Consider the following 17,568-nt stretch of genomic DNA (forward strand, 5'->3'; position numbering starts at 1 on the left):
GGAATTGATAAAGTACAAGATAGTTTGAAGTAGATAAAGTTTAAAAATCAAACTTAACACCATAAGGAAAAAACAGAAGAAGAATTGGTTGATTGCTAGCAACAGTCTTGGATGAAGACCACGTCTTATTTGTAGTGATAATTTGGAGAGAATGTACTCTCATTTTTTCTCTTTACATCGAGCTTGCACGAGGCACAAAGATATCATTTTCTCTCTTTACTACGATTAATTGATATCACACATAAGATGACTCTGAGGTGTCTACATGATTTTGAAAATCTTTATACCGTCTTTAGAATCCAATATCTTAAATGACAGCTGTTACGATGCTTCATGATGTACAAAGTTAACTCAGAATTACTCGTGATCAAGGACTTCAGAGTGCAACAATGTCGGGCCATTCAAATGTCAAACAAATCTACCGGGGCAATTTTCTTAAGCTACCTTGACGACAAATTTTGGCAAGCTCCTAAAATACTAAAGCGACCCTGAGACATTTATTTTTAGATATAAGTCAAGTTCCTATTAATTTTCAATTTGTTGTCAATTAGGATGGGGGTAAATTTTTTTTTTTTTTTCTGAGAAATCGACTACGATCTGCATTAGTCGTTACAAGACATTGATACATCATGAAGATGTGATGAACACGATAACACCTTATTTAAATCATAAAACTGCTTCCACCGATACTTGTTTCCACGACTTCATGGACTTAAGAGTGGTGTCCTCCAACAGCTACACTGAAGGGTGCTTGGACAGGATGGGGGTATTATGGGCCATTTTCAACAGAAAAAAAAAATGTTAAATATATAATTCCCTCGAGTTTGCTTTTGCTTGCTTTGTTGTACCACCAACTCATACTTACCAGTAAATAAAATCCCAATCCAATTTTCCCCTCAACGACGGCTGAGATCTTGTAAAACAAACCCTCGTTTTGGTTTCTTCATCGTCTTAAGGGCGAACTTCTTCATTTCTTCTTCTTGATATTTCATACTAGGGTTATTTGTGGTTACCCTAATTTGATCTGATCTGATCTGATCTGATTTGATTTTGGGGGTAAAATTTGATTGATATGGCGGGGCAAAACCCCAACAACGTAGATCTATTCGATGCTTACTTTAGAAGAGCAGATTTGAATCAAGATGGTAAGATTAGTGGACAAGAAGCTGTTGCTTTCTTTCAAGCCTCCAATTTACCCAAAAATGTTCTTGCTCAGGTACCTACCTTACTTGTTACTTCTCCATTATTAGATCGCCTTTCTAATTTTTATAATTTTTTATGATTATGACTGCTTAGATGAATCAATCAATGAATCCCTATTGAATTTGTATTTTTTCATCAATCTTGGATATTGGGTGTTGATTAATTTTGAAGCTTTCAGTCTTTGGAATTTAGATATGTTTTTTATATCTAAAGAAAGTCAGAGGAGTACTTTATTCTTCTTAAACTTTAAGTTATTGATGCATATTATTTGGTTTACTAAGAAAGCAGAGTGTATAACATTGAAAATGCACTTGGGGTTTTGCTCCAACGAAGTGCATACATTTTGAAAACCCTAGGGGTCAAATAATGGTATTTAGGGTAGTTCCAATGGGCCTTTAGGGTGTACGAGTATTTATAGGACAGTTTCATGGCAACTATGAGCGTATTCCATCCTTGTGATGTATCCAAGGCAATTCGACGTACGATGTTGATTTTCTATTGTACTTGTTCAAAAATAGACATATTAAAAATGAAAAAAAGAAAAACGGTTGTCTTATATTATTGATCTATATGCAGATATGGAATTTCGCTGATCAGAATCGAACTGGTATGCTTGGACGAGCAGAATTTTACAATGCTCTGAAACTTGTAACTGTGGCGCAAAGTAAGAGAGAACTTACCCAGGATATTGTGAAAGCTGCACTGTTTGGTCCTGCTGCAGCTAAAATTCCGGCACCACAAATAAATCTTGCTGTTTTAGCTACCCCTCAGGGTCCAGCATCCGCTCCTCAGATGGGTGCAGCAGCTGCATCTCAGAATCTTAGCTTCAGAGGGCCGCAGGTACTACCTAATGCAGGTGTGAACCAGCAGCAGTTTCCTACTCAAACAAATCAGTTTATGAGGCCACCAATCCCTACTACTGCCGGTTCCCTTCAAACACAGGGTTCCCTTGGTCAAGGATTTCCTGCAAGAGGCACAATGTCAGCTCCACCACGCCCTCCAAACCCAAACAGTTGGCTTGCTGGTGGGACTGGTGGCCCTTCACCTGATGCAACTTCGCAAGTCCCATATAGAAGTGCTACTCCTCCAATGGGTCAGGATGGGTTTGGTCTTGGGCCATCAGGAATAACAGCTTCTATAACACCTAGACCACAACCAAGCACTGGTGCTACACAGTCAGCCCCACCACGGCCTCAAAACCAAGGAGTGGCGTCATTTCAATCAGCACCAAAGGATTCTAAAGCATTAGTTGTGTCTGGCAATGGGTTTGCCTCTGATTCTATTTTTGGTGGAGATGTGTTTTCTGCCGTATCACCTCAGCAAAAGCAAGGCGCTCCTTCATCTACATTTTCTGCAACCAGTCTACCCGTCTCTTCCGCCATTGTTCCAGTATCTTCTGCTTCTCAATCTTCAGCTATGCAAAACCCGCTAGATGCTCTACAGAGCACATACAGTATGCAGCCTGCAGGCAGTCAGCTTCAGCGAACCCAATCTTTGGTTAAACAAAATCAACAGCTTCCATCTCAGGTTACTCCCACAAATGCATCAGCTGGTATTTCACCCAGTGCTGGTAGTTCTACTCCGGGCCAATCCCACGCACAATGGCCAAGGATGACTAAATCCGATATTCAGAAGTATACCAAAGTGTTTGTAGAGGTAGACACAGACAGAGATGGGAGAATCACTGGTGAACAGGCACGCAACTTGTTCTTGAGTTGGAGACTGCCACGAGGTAACTCTTACTCGCTTAGAATCTTAAATTTATTTTTCATAGATATCTTCTGTTAGTTATCGGTATAAACATCTGGAACTTGCATGTTGCTTAAGCGATATCTGAAGCGATAACATCCGATTTTTCCAGTATACTTCTGGTATGATATATATGCCTGTCAGTGTGTGGAGATTCAATTGGCGATTTTAATTATGAGATGTTGAGGCCGTAGTGCCCACAAAGCAATCTGTTCTGAATCTTATGCACAATTTGATCAACTGAAGGAACATAACTAGTTTGGTAGCTTTTTGTCCCGTCCCACATGGATGCAAGGAGTTCAAGTTCGTCTCAAGTTTGAACTAATTATGATCTAATTTGCTGCTAGTCTGGGTTTGGATCAGGATACACCTAAACTTACCAAAAATTGATTTTTAATGCTATGCCTGGTTAGCCATAGCATCTTCCCGACTCCGGTGTGTTGAGAAACGATATCAATGTGTAGTTTCTTAAATTCAGGGAAGGGTGACCGAGGGTTGTGGAGCATGTGTGAAACTTGACGAATTAGAATCTTAAATAAACCACTGTTTATATCGTTCGTTCAGTGTTTAAGAGAACACCGCTGTGCAATATACTAGAAATGTTATTTTCAACGTGACAAATGGACAAAAAAAGCACCAGTAGTGGAAGTTGTTGGATGTTATGTATCATTTTTTTCTTTTCTTTCTTAATTTGATATGTTTGAGCATATGCTATTGACAACTGCTACTGTTTTATCTGTTCACGAAGTGCTCATTTTTCTATTCTTATTTATCTGGCAGAGGTCTTAAAGCAGGTGTGGGACTTATCCGACCAGGATAGTGATAGCATGCTTTCATTGAGAGAGTTCTGTACCGCACTCTATCTGATGGAGCGATACAGGGAAGGACGCCCTCTTCCAGCAGTACTTCCGAGCAGTATAATGTTTGATGAGACACTTTTGCCGTCTGCAGGTCAACCTGCAGTTCCATATGGAAATGCAGCTTGGGGACCTACTCCTGGTAAGTTTCTATTGTTGCAATCACGTAGTTATGTATATTGGTATATTAGTAATACCTGATATCATCCTCTCTTTTTTTCTTCTTTGTTAGGAATACAACCGCAGCAAGGTATGCCTGGACCTAGGCAAATGATGCCCCCAACTGGAGGGAGGGCACAAGTTCCTCAGATGCAAGTTCCTCTCCAGCCTCAGGTTGAAAGAGGACTGCAGCCTGATCAGCAGAAATCAAGAGTACCAGTATTGGAGAAACACCTAGTGAACCAGCTAAGTAAAGAGGAGCAAAATTCACTGAACTCGAAATTCGAAGAGGCAACAGAGGCAGATAAAAAGGTACTCTCCACTCTCTTTTTGGAGTTCGTATATTTTATAAGTCAGCCGGAGCATTTAGAAGGAAAGGAATAGTAGGACTATTAAGGATAGCCGTAGATCTAATGGGTGTATTTTATATGATGTCAAGGGTGTTCAGTTCCATTGGAGCAGAAAACTCCCTTGGGGGAAATAGAAATCTTATACAAATTTCATGTGCAGTTGGGAGGCTTTGATGATATAACATGTAACTCGAAGCGCCAAACGTTTTATGCATTTTTTTTCTCTAATATATTAGTTCTATGATTAAAAAAATCAGTAACCTCAGACTTCTGAGTCAAGTAATACAATTATCATATGTTTTGCTGGTAAGCATTTTTCACAATTCCTAGCGTTTTACATCCAAATATTCAGACTCTTTTTCTGCAGCCCTTTCATGCATGAAGTACTTGCTACCATGATTCGACAATATAATTTTTTCCCCTTTTCCTAAAAAATGATAGCATTGTAGCAATATGAATGTGAACTGGTTGCAGTTAAGTCTCATGTTTCTATATGAAGTGAAATGCAATAACAAATGAATATTTCGAATGTGATGATACCAACTATGACGTTGGAATACACTGGATAATATAATCATTGGTGTACCGTGTCTCATAATTCCAACACCCTATAGCTGATGAAACATTAAATCCTGATTTGTCAAGTAAGGCCTAAACAGCACCAGTAGTTATTGACACGGTATGATTGCAATATTGAGCTACACGTGTACTTCTTTCTCTGCTAGTTATCTGTCTGGTGTTTGTATAGTACTCTGCAGTTATCTAGACCTACTTGTGTAGTCATTTTTGTTTTCCTACTTGCTTTATGAGAGAAGCATATTGAAATAAACATCTGATTTTTGCAAGTAATTGTCTACTGCCAAACCCAAATGATGATATTTTGGTATGTTTTCGTGCATTCGGCATTCTTAATTCTCTCGACTCTCGAGTTAAGGACACAGAAATATGTGATTGTTTATTGCAATTTGGAGCTCTATGAAGTATCTATGAGTTGGTCATATCGCTCGATATTTAAAAAATGCAGAGATCTTTCTGACATGGTTGTTTTTGTATACTGAAGGTAGAAGAATTGGAGAAAGAGATTTTAGATTCAAAAGAAAAGATTGAATATTACCGCACTAAGATGCAGGAACTTGTGAGTTATTTCTTTCTTTTTTTAATAAGAACCATTAAGTTTTTATTTTCTTTTTGTGGCAGAGCTAAGATATATAAACATAGACATTCTTGCGTTTCATATGGTACATTTAGAGCTCTATTAGTAGAGCTCTTGCTGACTAAGAGAAAAAATCACGGGTTAATAAAAACACTTGTAAAACCTAAACTGGCGCCCCTTCGCAGATATAAAATTCGCAATATACCTTAATTAAACGAGCAATCAACCTCTAGTCTTATAAAAATGTCAATTGAAATTTCAATGATTCATTGATTTCACCTCTGTAAATGGAATAAAGTGCCCTACTCCCCTTCTAATAGGGAATCTTTGGTGCAAAAGGTAAGTAACGTAGTTGATGATCCTCTTTCCGTAAAAGTTTATTAACAGTCTTGCCTTAGTTCAACTATGTAAACTTATGGAAACTAGTCTTTGGGCTGTCCCCTTCTTAGTTCCTTTTCATTTCCTGAAAATTTGTATTTAATTCAGTGAAGAAACTATTGACGCCATGAGTGCGTAACGTCTCAAATCCTCAACCCAAGCAATAAGTGTTTCATATTGCAGAAAATGAAGGCATCAGATTTATAAGAATGTTGATGGGGCTTTAATACGTCACAACCCACAACTAGTGGGGCAATAGGCTAATTTATGTTCTCTTTAGTTGTTTCAGAATTATATTTACCTGGTGGTTAACTTGCAGTTTGTGTTGTTCGCTTCCTGTTTGCCTTACCTCTTTTGTCTTTGTCATCAGGTTTTATATAAGAGTAGGTGCGACAACAGGCTTAATGAGATCACGGAGCGGGCCTTGGGTGATAAACGGGAGGTACCTCTCCGCAAGCATGGGGTGATTTTTTGTAGTACTTCTTTTTCCCATTTATTGGTTTAATTCGACTTTTGATTCAGGTCGAGTCATTGATGAAGAAATATGAAGAAAAATACAAGCAAGTTGGAGATGTAGCTTCAAAATTAACTATTGAGGAGGCAACTTTTCGCGATATTCAGGTATGTCAGGCGACTCTTTTCCATGCATGTCCTAGATTGGTCCTTAGATCATCTGAATAATGGAACCCCCGAAAAGGAATTAGAGAACTGTAGAAAATATACAAAGTAAATGTATATGTATATTTACAGGACATCCCCTGTAAAGCTTTCCGTTCTCAATATATTCACCAAGTAAAAACAATAAATGCTTATGCAGACCTTTATTTTCTTTGAAGTATTCGATCAGTTGGCCTTTCCTACTCTAAGGGGTCATATCACATGATATTTTGCAGGAGAGGAAGATGGAATTATATAACGCAATTGTCAAAATCGAACAAGGTGGCAGTGCTGATGGAATTCTTCAGGTAGTTTACTTGTAAACAATGATTACTTATTAGAAACGAGATATGAACGTACGAGTTCCTTGGTGGTTTGTGTAGGTCCGTGCCGATCGAATACAATCAGAGCTCGAGGAGCTTGTAAAGGCACTGAATGAGCGTTGCAAGAAATATGGGTTACGTGTTAAGCCAACGGCTCTTGTTGAACTTCCCTTTGGTATGGTTAATTCCCATGTTAACTATTTAGTGATCCATTGTGATATTTTCTTCCATAAGATAAGTACTTTGTTAGTTTCTGCATATTTTTGGTTCCTGCTCCATGTCACTTTGTTCGCTCGGAATTGGTGAAATATTATCTCTATAGTTGTGTACCTGTGCCTAAATAATTGTAATGGCAACTTATGAATAACTATGCTTAATGCTCCTATATATATCACCAGCTAAGTTGAGATTACGAGATATATATCCAGAGTCCGAACAAATTATCAGACTTCCACATCACTGTTTTCTATGTTTTGCGATTCATATCCTATTTTCACTTAATAGACTTTGGAAACAGAGCTTGGGTATATTAAGTTATTAACCGATTCTTTGCTTTTCTCAAGGTTGGCAATCTGGCATCCAGGAGGGAGCGGCTGATTGGGACGAAGACTGGGATAAGTTTGAAGACGAAGGTAGCTGAAAAATAGTTTGTTCATCACGTTGAATTGTATTTTCTGCTCAATTGTGGAATCTCGGATCTTTGGGATTCTCTCTCTCCCTCTCTTTCTCAACTTCCCATTAGAAGCTTTAACATGAAGGTACACGATCTGCATAGTAATTGGAATACTACCTATTTTCAGGTTTTACGTTCGTCAAAGAGTTAACTCAGGATGTGCCGAACATCTTAGCCCCTCCAAAAGAGAAATCTGTCTGGAAAGAAAAGACTGCAGATGAGAATAAAACTCCAGATTCCTCCCCTAATGATGATAGTAAAACCGAGAAGGTTAATGGTAATGGTGAGCATGCTCATGAGGGTGGATCTCCGTATGCTCATAGTGAAGATGAGTCTGCAAGAAGCCCACCTGGAAGTCCAACAGGAAGGAGTTCACTTGAGAGCCCATCTCTAGATTTTCAAGAATCTCATTTTGGGAAGTTTGATGATGCTTCTCCTCGTGCCAGAGAAAGCAACAGGTTTGAATGCTTCACAGGACTCTGTTTTCTCACATACCATGTGAACTCGATTGAGAAGTCCTCAACGTTTATTCACAGTTCAACACGAGTTTATATAGAAATAATTATAAGAATTCTCATTAAGTCTCTCCTCAAAACGTTAGTTACTTAACTTGGCAGCTAATATAAAAATATGATAGAGCATGGCTATGAGGATATAATCCTATTTATTGGTGACAACTCCCACCTGGTGCAATTCCTTTTTCAATTAAAATGGGAACTGCTGAGCCTTAATATTGTTAAATATTTGCAAATACTATTAATAGTCCCTAGATATAGGTCAAATAAAGAAATTAAATTAATAGAAGTAAATGAAAGAAAAGCAAGACAAACATGGGATCTCTCTCAATCGACATTCACTGGCTCAGCCATGGGGCCTACTCATGGCTGCTGTGCACATCACCTCTCTCTATGTATTGATTAGTGAAAGAGCATCCTTAATAAGTGCATCTTGCGGATTTGGATTCTATGTAGTTCTTTTGTTTTGGAGTTCTGTTCACCTAGGAATTTATTCATATGTTTTGTTTTCATAATAACTTGTGCAGTGACCATGGTGGTGCTGAATCTTTTATTTCCGGGGATAAAAGTTTTGACGATCCGACTTGGGGTACCTTTGACACTAATGACGATACGGATTCCATATGGGGCTTTAATACAAAGGTGGGTTGATATTTATTAGATGTTTACATGTTATATTTTGCCTAACCACATTCCTTGCTAGGACTAGGATATAATCTTAAGTTGAATTCTTCTCTCATCTATATGAAGTTTACTAAATAGGAATAATTTGAGTACGACTCTGAATCATGTAATTTCTTGGTATTCAACTCATTTGGATTAAACTATGAATTATCCGAAAGTTTATTTAGCGCAATTTACTACAGATACCGTTATGGTTATCAGGATCCTACACCAGTATTTCTTTTTGTGCTTATGTGTGTGCCTGCGTATTAGAATGGTAATGTTAATTGCATCGTCCGATTAAGAAAGAATTTTAAGTCATTAAATGTAGAATTTTTTTGCCTCCGCATGGTGACTAGTTATCAAGTCCCTTTATCTTGACATGAAAACATTTGGACGTTCAATTAATTTGAAGGCTTTTATATCGATGATGGTACAAGTCTTGATATAGTTGGTTTATAATTATGCAGTTTTTTTATTTTCTAGGTCGTTCAACTGTTAATGTCTCTGTTTTTGAGCATTTGTTAATTGATTCATCTAATATTTTGTTGCAGGATTCTGATCATGACAAGAATAACGAGAGTTCTTTCTTTGGCTCTGACTTGGGACTAAACCCAATAAGAACAGAATCACCACAAGGATCCAGCTTGTTTGGGGGAAAGAAAAGCCCATTCAATTTTGCTGATTCCGTACCAGGCACCCCTCTCTTTAATTCAGGCAACTCTCCGAGAAGGTTCAGTGAGGGATCTGAAGATCATCGCTTTGACAACTTCTCACGGTTTGATTCTTTCAATAGCACCCACGACAATTCATTATTCCCTCCACGAGATAGCAGCAACCTTGCTAGGTTTGACTCCATCCGCAGCACTAGAGATTCTGATCATAGCCGAGGGTTTCCATCTTTCGATGATGCAGATCCGTTTGGCTCGAGCGGGCCCTTCAAGACAACATCAGAAACTCCAAGGAGAGGCTCGGACAGTTGGAGTGCTTTCTAGGCTGGTTAGTCTGCAGAGCAAATTTGTTGTCACTTTTTTCGTCGCTCCATCTGTGCCTTCCGATTATTTCTCATCTGAGTACGATATAGCCAAGGGATTATTTGGTGGTCATATATTCTTCCAACGGCGATCAGACCGGTTGTTTGTGATTTACTTATGTATTTCATGTTCTGATTCTTTTTCCGTTCTTGCTTGGTTTGTAAGGTTGGAATTTTTTTTTTTTTTTTTTTCTGGTTGTGTATTTACTAAGTCTTTGATTAGTAGTACCTTCTGAATATTCTTTATATATATACCTTCTTATTGTTTGTGAAACATGATTTTGAGGGTTGAATTTGAATTGCTAATATGGTAAAATCTTGTGTTTTTATTTATTTTTGCTAGTCTAGTCAAATTTTCTCTACTTGCTGAAGAGATAGATAATGAGGAGGAAAGAAACATCAATATTGTACTGACTCCTTTTAACACTTTACCTAAGATAATTTTAGAATGTTTGTTTTTTCTTCTTTAAAAATCTTATTTGAAGAGATTAGGTCAATTAGGAGGTCCATGACATCTCAAAATAGACGAGTGGTGGTGGATAGTCAGTCTTCTTCATTCAACTCTCTTCTTGTTTATCATTCACCAAGACACACAGAGACACTACTAGTAGTCTCTTTCTTCTCTCTAGACTCTACTCTCTACTTCTAGTGTTCATCATCAGAAAAAGGAAGAAGAATACATATACTATTATATCAGAGAGGGATGACAATTTCCTCCTTGTCTTTTTCATATTCACAGTTGTTCTTCCTGTCTTGTTCATTTCCAACTCCTAGAAGGAGTAAAAAATCCACAATTCTTCTCTCTCCTCCTCCTCTTCATTCATCATCATATAATTCCCCACTCCTTCTCTCTTCATCTCAATTTCCCAAACTACGTTGTACCACCAGCAGTAGCAGTAGCAGTAGCAGTAGCAGTAGCAGCAGCACAGAAGCTACTAGTGATCCAAAAGCAGCAGCAGCAGCAGCAGGTGTACCAGTTTACAAACCCAAATCCTATCAAGTTCTTGCCAACGACGCTACTGATTCTCTCATTTACGCTCTTCAACATGGCATAACTCGTCTTGAAATTGACTTCCCGTTAAGACTCCCTCTCTCTCTCTCTCTCTCTCTCTATACCTTTTATAGTACTAGTTTTTCTTTTTTTTTTAAAATAGAGTACAGACTGATTAATCTATTATGTTATATGTGGGTAAGTTTCTAAAAACATCTCCAATTGAACACTCAAACCCTTAAACTTAGAGGGTCACTTGACATTTTTAGAGTTTTTGTTAACTCTAAAATTAGACACTCCTTGATGATGTAGAAGCAAACATTTATACTCTCTTCTTGAGTTTATGTGTCAATCTAAAATTCAAACCAATAAAAAAAACTTTTAACTATTTTTTTCTTATTGAATTTAAGAGCCGCATGTGTATTAGTCAGTCAGAGTTATCCTAGAGATCTCAATTGAAGAGAATCTGAATTGAAGAGAATCTTCATAGCATCTCCAATGCAACATTCCATCTTTGAGTGCCAAGATGACACTCAAGTTGGATCTCTATTATGATGTGGAGGTAGTTAAATAGAGATATCCCAAGATGACACTCTATTTCTAGAGTTTCCTCTTAAGATATCTCTAATTGTCCAACTCATCAATAGGTGAATTTGAAACGATACAAGTCCAGTCCTAAGATATTTTCAAACTAACTAATTTACAAAAATGACCATGCCATGTAAGTAAACCTAACAGGTTTATAATTTTGCATTGGAGGCACAAAGGAATTGAGGGTCTCTATTTTCGCCACCTAGGAATGAGAATCTCAATTAGAACTTAACAGATAGGATTAATGGAAAAAATTTCTGGGTTTTGCATTGGAGATGCTCTTACTTGACACTTCAACAATTAAGTTTTTGTTGAGTGTCTCATTGGAGATGCTCTAACAGTTGCCTGCTGGAGTTTTGAAGAGTTCCTTTCAAACTTGTCCATTTATATCTAGAGCATAATCCTCGCGCTCTTTCAGTTATTTTTTTCATGTTTAACAACATGGAACCTGAAATTTATGTGTTTTTATTGTTGGAATTCGTGATACATGTGTCAGTCCTTTTCACAACTTCATCTGTTTACTTATTTTGATTATTTTCTTTTTCAACTTCAGGCCCTTGCCAAGCGACATTTCATCTTACAAGGTATTTTTGTCTTCATTATCCGATTTTGATTAGCATCAATCATTAGACTTACTATGCTGTAGATGTTTCAGCTCTTTGTACTAACCCTCTATCTGGTCTGGTTTACTTTACCCCCCATGAATGTTATTACTCATAAAGAGAAGAGACTGTAAGCAGTTTCTCAAAATGTGAAGAAGCTCTTGTGTAGAATTCATTGCTAATTTTTTTTTTGTTTTGTTTTCCAATAAAGAATATTAAACAAATTATTATTTTGTTAAATTCCTAAATACCCGAAGGGATCTTCAGATGACTACATCAATGCCAATGTTCAGCTGGTCTTAGCTGTTGTTAGAAAGCTTCAAGAGAAGAAAGGAACAAGGTCCTGCATTGTAAGATCATACTCTTTCTGTTTCATTTACGTATTTATATATTCTTTGCTGAACAGAAGAGTGTTTCTAAGAAATTATCAGAGTTTAGGTGTTTCCGGACAAGCCAGAAAAGAACAGGGCTTCCCAGATGTACAAAACAGCTCTTGATACGGTATGAAGTCTATTATCAATCACTAGAGGTTTTTAGACACTAAAGAATTGAGTTTGTGAATTATGTTTTATGCTTAATAAGCAAGAGGTAAAGTTTACCCACTTTATCGTATCCAAGTAAAAAAGAAAAAAAACTCAAATTTTTTCAGGAGTATGATAATATTGTTTATAGTTTATAAATGAGAACTATACACATTTCCAGAATGCAATTTTCAATGCTTTCATCAGATCTGTAAATTTCAAGAACGAGGTGTTGTGTTAATCGCGACCATCTGTTTGGGAATAGAAGACTTCAGAGATTTAAATTCAAACATGAATTACTATCAAGAGTTCATTTGATAAAATTCTAAACAGATGTTCTTGTTTCTTCCAGATTGACAATATCACAATTGGATCCCTAGATGATGTTCCCAGCGATCCCGTTTCTACCTTCTTCAGATCTATAAGAAGCACACTGGATTTTGATTTTGAAGAAGAGAATGAAGGTTGGTACAGCTGCATATTCTGATGATCTAACTTCTTTTGTTTCCTACCAAAGTCACGTTACTTTTTCGTATTTGAGATCACTAAACCTTAACTGCAGCCTCAACCGAGTGTCAAACTGATACTTTAGTTAAGTCATATAAACATTGACCGTGGATGAACCTTGTCCGATATAGCATCTTAGTTTTTGGCCTAACATTAATTCTCGTTTAATGGGAGGGCATCATGTGAGCAACCTATTTGCTATTTGACCACATTTTCTGAAGTATTCTGCTTTTGAAACTGTTTTAGCTTCTTTCAAAATTCTTTTGGCGTCACTTTTCGTTGCAGGTCGTTGGGATTCCAAGGAGCCTCCGTCATTATTTATCTTTATTAATTGCAGCACTCGGGAACTTGCAACTATAGAGAAATACGTGGTATGGTCTCTGTAACAGACTCCCTTGTTTTTATTCACTGTGCAGATGAACTAACATTATCATTTCACATTTGATAGGCGTGAACCATGTTTAGTATTAAGTTATCGATGTTCAATGCTTCATTTTTGTCTGTTTAACTTTTAAACCTTCAAATGTAGGAAACCTTTGCTAAATCAACCCCGGTTCTTCTTTTCAATCTGGAACTTGACACATTGCGGTATGATTAGCTGAATCCTATCCATTTATCGAGTTAACACTCCAATATTGTATTACTTTGTTTGTTTACACTATCATATCTTTGCAGTGCCGACTTGGGGCTTTTTGGGTTTCCCACCAAAGATTTGCATTATCGATTTCTCTCCCAGTTTGTCCCTGTGTTCTATATTCGGCTTAGAGATTATTCAAAGGTATTTATTACATTTCTAACTCTTTTGACATCCATTTATTTAGTAATTCCTTTGATCTTGATCCTGAAGACAGTTGCTGTCGCACCTTACATAATAAATTACACCGGAGCGCTCTTCCGCCAATACCCTGGTAAGATATGCCTCTGATTGAAATTTTCAGAGTAGCCTTCTTTAGCTTGTAATGTCTCTTTTGATCGTATATATGCTTATCTTTGAATATGTACGGAACCTTGTGTCTTGTCTGTATGACTGAGAATATATGTTCGTCAACTGACTCTTTTAAGATATTGTTATGATGTTCCTTAAAAGAACTTGATATCTCTATCTATCGACAATGAATTTTATTTTGTCTTGTGAACTGCTGTAGAAAATGAAGATTGAAATATTCGGCCAAGAACCTTTCAATTTAAATTAAATTGTCTAATAAGTTTGAATGGGCCCATTTTTAGCAGTGATTTAGTTCATTCTGTATGTGATGCTGAATGCAGGCCCTTGGCAGGTAATGCTCAAACAAGCCGATGGTGCGTACGTTTGTGTAGCCGAAAGTGCCACCCGCTTCACGCTGGGTGAAGTAAGTATACTTATACCATCAAATGACAATTAGGACATTGAATTCTATGCATAAAATCTAATTATTCCCTCTTATTCTGTAGACCAAGGAAGAACTTTTGAGGGTTCTTGGGCTACAAGAGGAACAAGGAAGCTCCTTGGAGTTTTTGCGAAGAGGCTATAAGGTTTATACTTGCTCGTCAACCGTCTCCTAGTTAATACCATTTGTTTTATACTTACTTGTCTACCCAATTTCCTAGTTTTGATTTTTTTTTTCAATTCTTATGAATACCTAGTTGAATATGTGAGAATAGTCCCACATGGGAGAATGGGTAATTAGCAACCAAGAATATAAAGAATAGGTCCTCTCCACCCATTGCCAATTGGTTTTGAGTTGGATGGCCACAAACTTAACATGGTATCAGAGCTAGGCCCACACGTGATAGGCTTAAAAGCCACACGTGCTCCACGTCACCCGTAAAGAAAAAAATACACGTGTTAGGCTCAAAAGAACGCCACACGTGAGGGGGCGTGTGAGAATAGTCCCACATGGGAGAATGGGTAATTAGCAACCAAGAATATAAAGAATAGGTCCTCTCCACCCATTGCCAATTGGTTTTGAGTTGGATGGCCACAAACTTAACAGAATATAGTTTCAGACATAACTCAAACTTATTCTGACTATGAAATGAACCTGAATGTAGACGGCTACTTGGTGGGAAGAAGATGAGGAGTTAGAGTTATCTTCAGGGTGGCGTAATTAACTCGAACGAAATGATAAAGAGTTGCAGATTGAGAGAGACTCTTCTGAGCATAACAATCACATGAGAGATTCGATGAGCTCAGAGATTACAAATCGGAGCAAATGCCACAAAAGGAGTCCTTACATTTCCTTCAAATGTTCTACTCTTATAGTCTTATACTTCACTGCCTATATGTTGTTACTATTTTATCTTTTTGATTCAGATGACTTATTAGACTTGTTTGCGTTCTCGTGCGGGTTATTGTATGTGTTTGTAAACTTGTCCTTTTTAGTGGTTTATTTGGTTGAGCTCAAGTTATAAATAAATACATTATGGTAATCAAATGGAAATTTCTCGAAAGTATCTATTTAAGAATTACGATTATCATTGCAAACTCAATATTTTTGTAACAATTAAAGAAACTTTGTAGTAAAAAAGAAAAGAAAATCGAAGGCTGAATATTAAAGATTGAAAACATATATAAGATAAGGATGAATAGATTTTTGAAGGCGTTTTTGAAAGAAAAAAAAGAAAAGAAAAGGACAAGATTGTCAGGATATTATAGGGTTTCCAGTCCGGTCCTTTGTTTGGTCGAGCGTCTCTTTCTAATTTAAACGGGAACCTTCCTCCCATCTTCCTCCAATTTCACCCTTATTTAACTCTTTTGACTTTAAATCTTCTTTTATGAAATGCACTAAGGGACATCAATCAATAACTAAAATATATATTATAGTCTATAAATTTTTGAGTCTATAGGCCAAAAATAGGGTCCTAATAGGAGATTTAATCCTCTATAATCCTAAAAAGGATTTAAAAACCAAATTAATCATCATAAAAGAGATCTAGTCCATTTGTATTCATCTCGAGAGAAATATCAAATCTCTATAATATTTAATCCTTATTAATACCTATTATAACCTTTCCATATATTTTGTAACCGTTTTTGCCAAAATAATCATGTATATATCATTTCCTTAATTGTCTATATCTTTCTCTCTCCAATCAGAATTATAATGAAAGAAATATTAACAAATCTAATATGTGACCGTAATATAGTATATCTCATTTTCAAGAACATTAACCTAGTTGTTTAACCACTATTAACATCAGAACTCTACATTCATCTCCATTAAACTTATCGAAGATCAATTCTTGAAGGTAATTATTTTTGCTAAAATCATAATGAGAACATTCATTTGTAAGATTTCGTTTTTGTTTTCATGTATTTGATATTACTGTTTTGTTTTTAGATTCATTTTTAAGATCTAATAATTAATTTTTTAAACTGTATCAAATTGTTATGTATTATTTCTGAAAAAACGATTCAATTGTAGATCTTTCTCATAATATATATTTCCATCTTTGATAGATCTGAAATGGAAGTCTAAACTTCTCTCTCTCTCTCTAAAATTTTAATATCAATAATGAAATCTTTGATCTTTATATCATATTTAATGTTTTATTCAATCTAGGTATGTTCTATATCTTCCAATTTCCGTGGTATGTATCTTTAGATTTTCGTTTAATCATTACTGAAGTTTTTTTCAGATCAGATTCATCTTCACTGACGGACTCAGATTTGCGGTATATTCAGATTCATTGTTTTCTCTGGATATAAAGTACATGTACTTTACTCGTATTTTTTTCACAAAACAGTTGCCGTTTATAGTACAATAAATGTTCCAAAAATTATATGTAATTTATTGCACATTATACATATTTTTTCACATAACAGTGTCCTTGTGATTCGAACTAACGTTATGTTTGTCTTCTAACACATTATGAAGTTTAACAAACAGTATGCATAATTTATTCCATTATACATGTCGTTTCTAGTAAATTGTTTGTTTTGTTAACAAATGTATATGTTTTCTTTTTGCAGTTTTGTTGTTACTTATGGAATTTGCTACTGAAGTTGGTCATTTGTTTCCTGGTGGTGCAAAATCATTTGGATATGCTCTTCGACAATATAGTGTAAATGTTGTTTGTCCTGCTCAAGACTACATATGCTCTTCGACAATATAGTGTAAACGATTTTTTGGTAACAGAATGTAAACGATGTGTGATGTAAAAGAAATTATGTGTTATGTAATAGAAAGTATGTGTAATTTACCGAACAAGACCCAAATACATTTGATAAATTACGTTGTATACTTGACTAATGATGGTTTATTCGTCATAAATAATACATAATTTACGTATTTGTTTCATAATTTGTATTCGATTTGTATTTATGTATGAGTAAAAACGAAAACAAATGCTGCTTTAATGTTCCCAGAAAAATATACTATTTTCAAAACTGAAAGTTAAGTGAGAGAAAGTGATATATATGTTTTGTATATTAACCCCCAAATCACGCTAAATTGATCCTAGATTGTTTCAGATAATAGGAAAGAGAAAATTTGATTTCCAAATCTGTTTAGAGGAGAGAGAAATTATGATTTGTTTCTATCTTTTTTTTTTTCTAATAAATCTCCATATTTTTGGCTAATAAATCTCCATATTAAATCTGTAAAGAAGAGAGAGAAAATTGATTTGGGAAAGTTTAGATTTTGTTTCTAAACAGATTATAG

The 17,568-nt window shown here is 36.1% G+C and overlaps 2 protein-coding genes across 5 annotated transcripts; both read left to right on the forward strand.

Moving 5' to 3' along the window:
* Positions 1-74: 74 nt before the first annotated feature.
* LOC147570776 (uncharacterized) lies at positions 75-10,046 on the forward strand. Of its 2 annotated transcripts, XM_086657324.1 has the most exons (14): positions 75-259; positions 736-1,216; positions 1,780-2,935; positions 3,733-3,951; positions 4,042-4,280; positions 5,379-5,453; positions 6,220-6,291; positions 6,372-6,470; positions 6,743-6,814; positions 6,890-7,004; positions 7,393-7,461; positions 7,630-7,960; positions 8,545-8,659; positions 9,235-10,046. In XM_086657324.1, the coding sequence occupies exons 2-14, from the start codon at positions 1,073-1,075 to the stop codon at positions 9,673-9,675; spliced, it is 3,147 nt and encodes a 1,048-aa protein (XP_086513450.1). In that variant the 5' UTR covers positions 75-259; positions 736-1,072; the 3' UTR covers positions 9,676-10,046. The 2 variants fall into 2 exon arrangements, with proteins under 2 accessions (XP_086513450.1, XP_086513449.1); XM_086657323.1 differs by lacking the exon at positions 75-259 and having other exon boundaries at positions 622-1,216.
* A 32-nt stretch (positions 10,047-10,078) lies between these two features.
* Positions 10,079-15,355, forward strand: LPA3 (Low PSII Accumulation 3). Of its 3 annotated transcripts, XR_015231508.1 has the most exons (13): positions 10,117-10,790; positions 11,849-11,879; positions 12,155-12,247; positions 12,336-12,398; positions 12,771-12,882; positions 13,211-13,296; positions 13,455-13,513; positions 13,601-13,703; positions 13,773-13,833; positions 14,192-14,274; positions 14,357-14,437; positions 14,957-15,082; positions 15,212-15,355. XR_015231508.1 is itself a non-coding variant. In XM_086657325.1 (12 exons), the coding sequence occupies exons 1-12, from the start codon at positions 10,417-10,419 to the stop codon at positions 15,014-15,016; spliced, it is 1,206 nt and encodes a 401-aa protein (XP_086513451.1). In that variant the 5' UTR covers positions 10,079-10,416; the 3' UTR covers positions 15,017-15,355. The 3 variants fall into 3 exon arrangements, 1 of the variants encoding a protein (XP_086513451.1); XM_086657325.1 differs by having other exon boundaries at positions 10,079-10,790; positions 14,957-15,355; XR_015231509.1 differs by having other exon boundaries at positions 14,357-14,556; positions 14,906-15,355.
* Positions 15,356-17,568: the final 2,213 nt, after the last annotated feature.

This window comes from Eschscholzia californica, unplaced genomic scaffold (genome assembly GCF_041429995.1).
Source record: "Eschscholzia californica isolate CP2 unplaced genomic scaffold, dmEscCali1.0.p SCAF_1, whole genome shotgun sequence".
NCBI classification, from domain to species: Eukaryota; Viridiplantae; Streptophyta; class Magnoliopsida; order Ranunculales; family Papaveraceae; genus Eschscholzia; species Eschscholzia californica.

Coding starts and splice junctions, on each gene's coding strand:
- LOC147570776 (XM_086657324.1), top strand. CDS start 1,073: ATGGCGGGGCAAAACCCCAACAACGTAGATCTATTCGATGCTTACTTT. Junction 1,217..1,779: donor CCAAAAATGTTCTTGCTCAG/GTACCTACCTTA, acceptor ATCTATATGCAG/ATATGGAATTTCGCTGATCA. Junction 6,815..6,889: donor GTGCTGATGGAATTCTTCAG/GTAGTTTACTTG, acceptor TGGTTTGTGTAG/GTCCGTGCCGATCGAATACA.
- LPA3 (XM_086657325.1), top strand. CDS start 10,417: ATGACAATTTCCTCCTTGTCTTTTTCATATTCACAGTTGTTCTTCCTG. Junction 12,248..12,335: donor AAGGAACAAGGTCCTGCATT/GTAAGATCATAC, acceptor ATCAGAGTTTAG/GTGTTTCCGGACAAGCCAGA. Junction 13,297..13,454: donor CAACTATAGAGAAATACGTG/GTATGGTCTCTG, acceptor CTTCAAATGTAG/GAAACCTTTGCTAAATCAAC.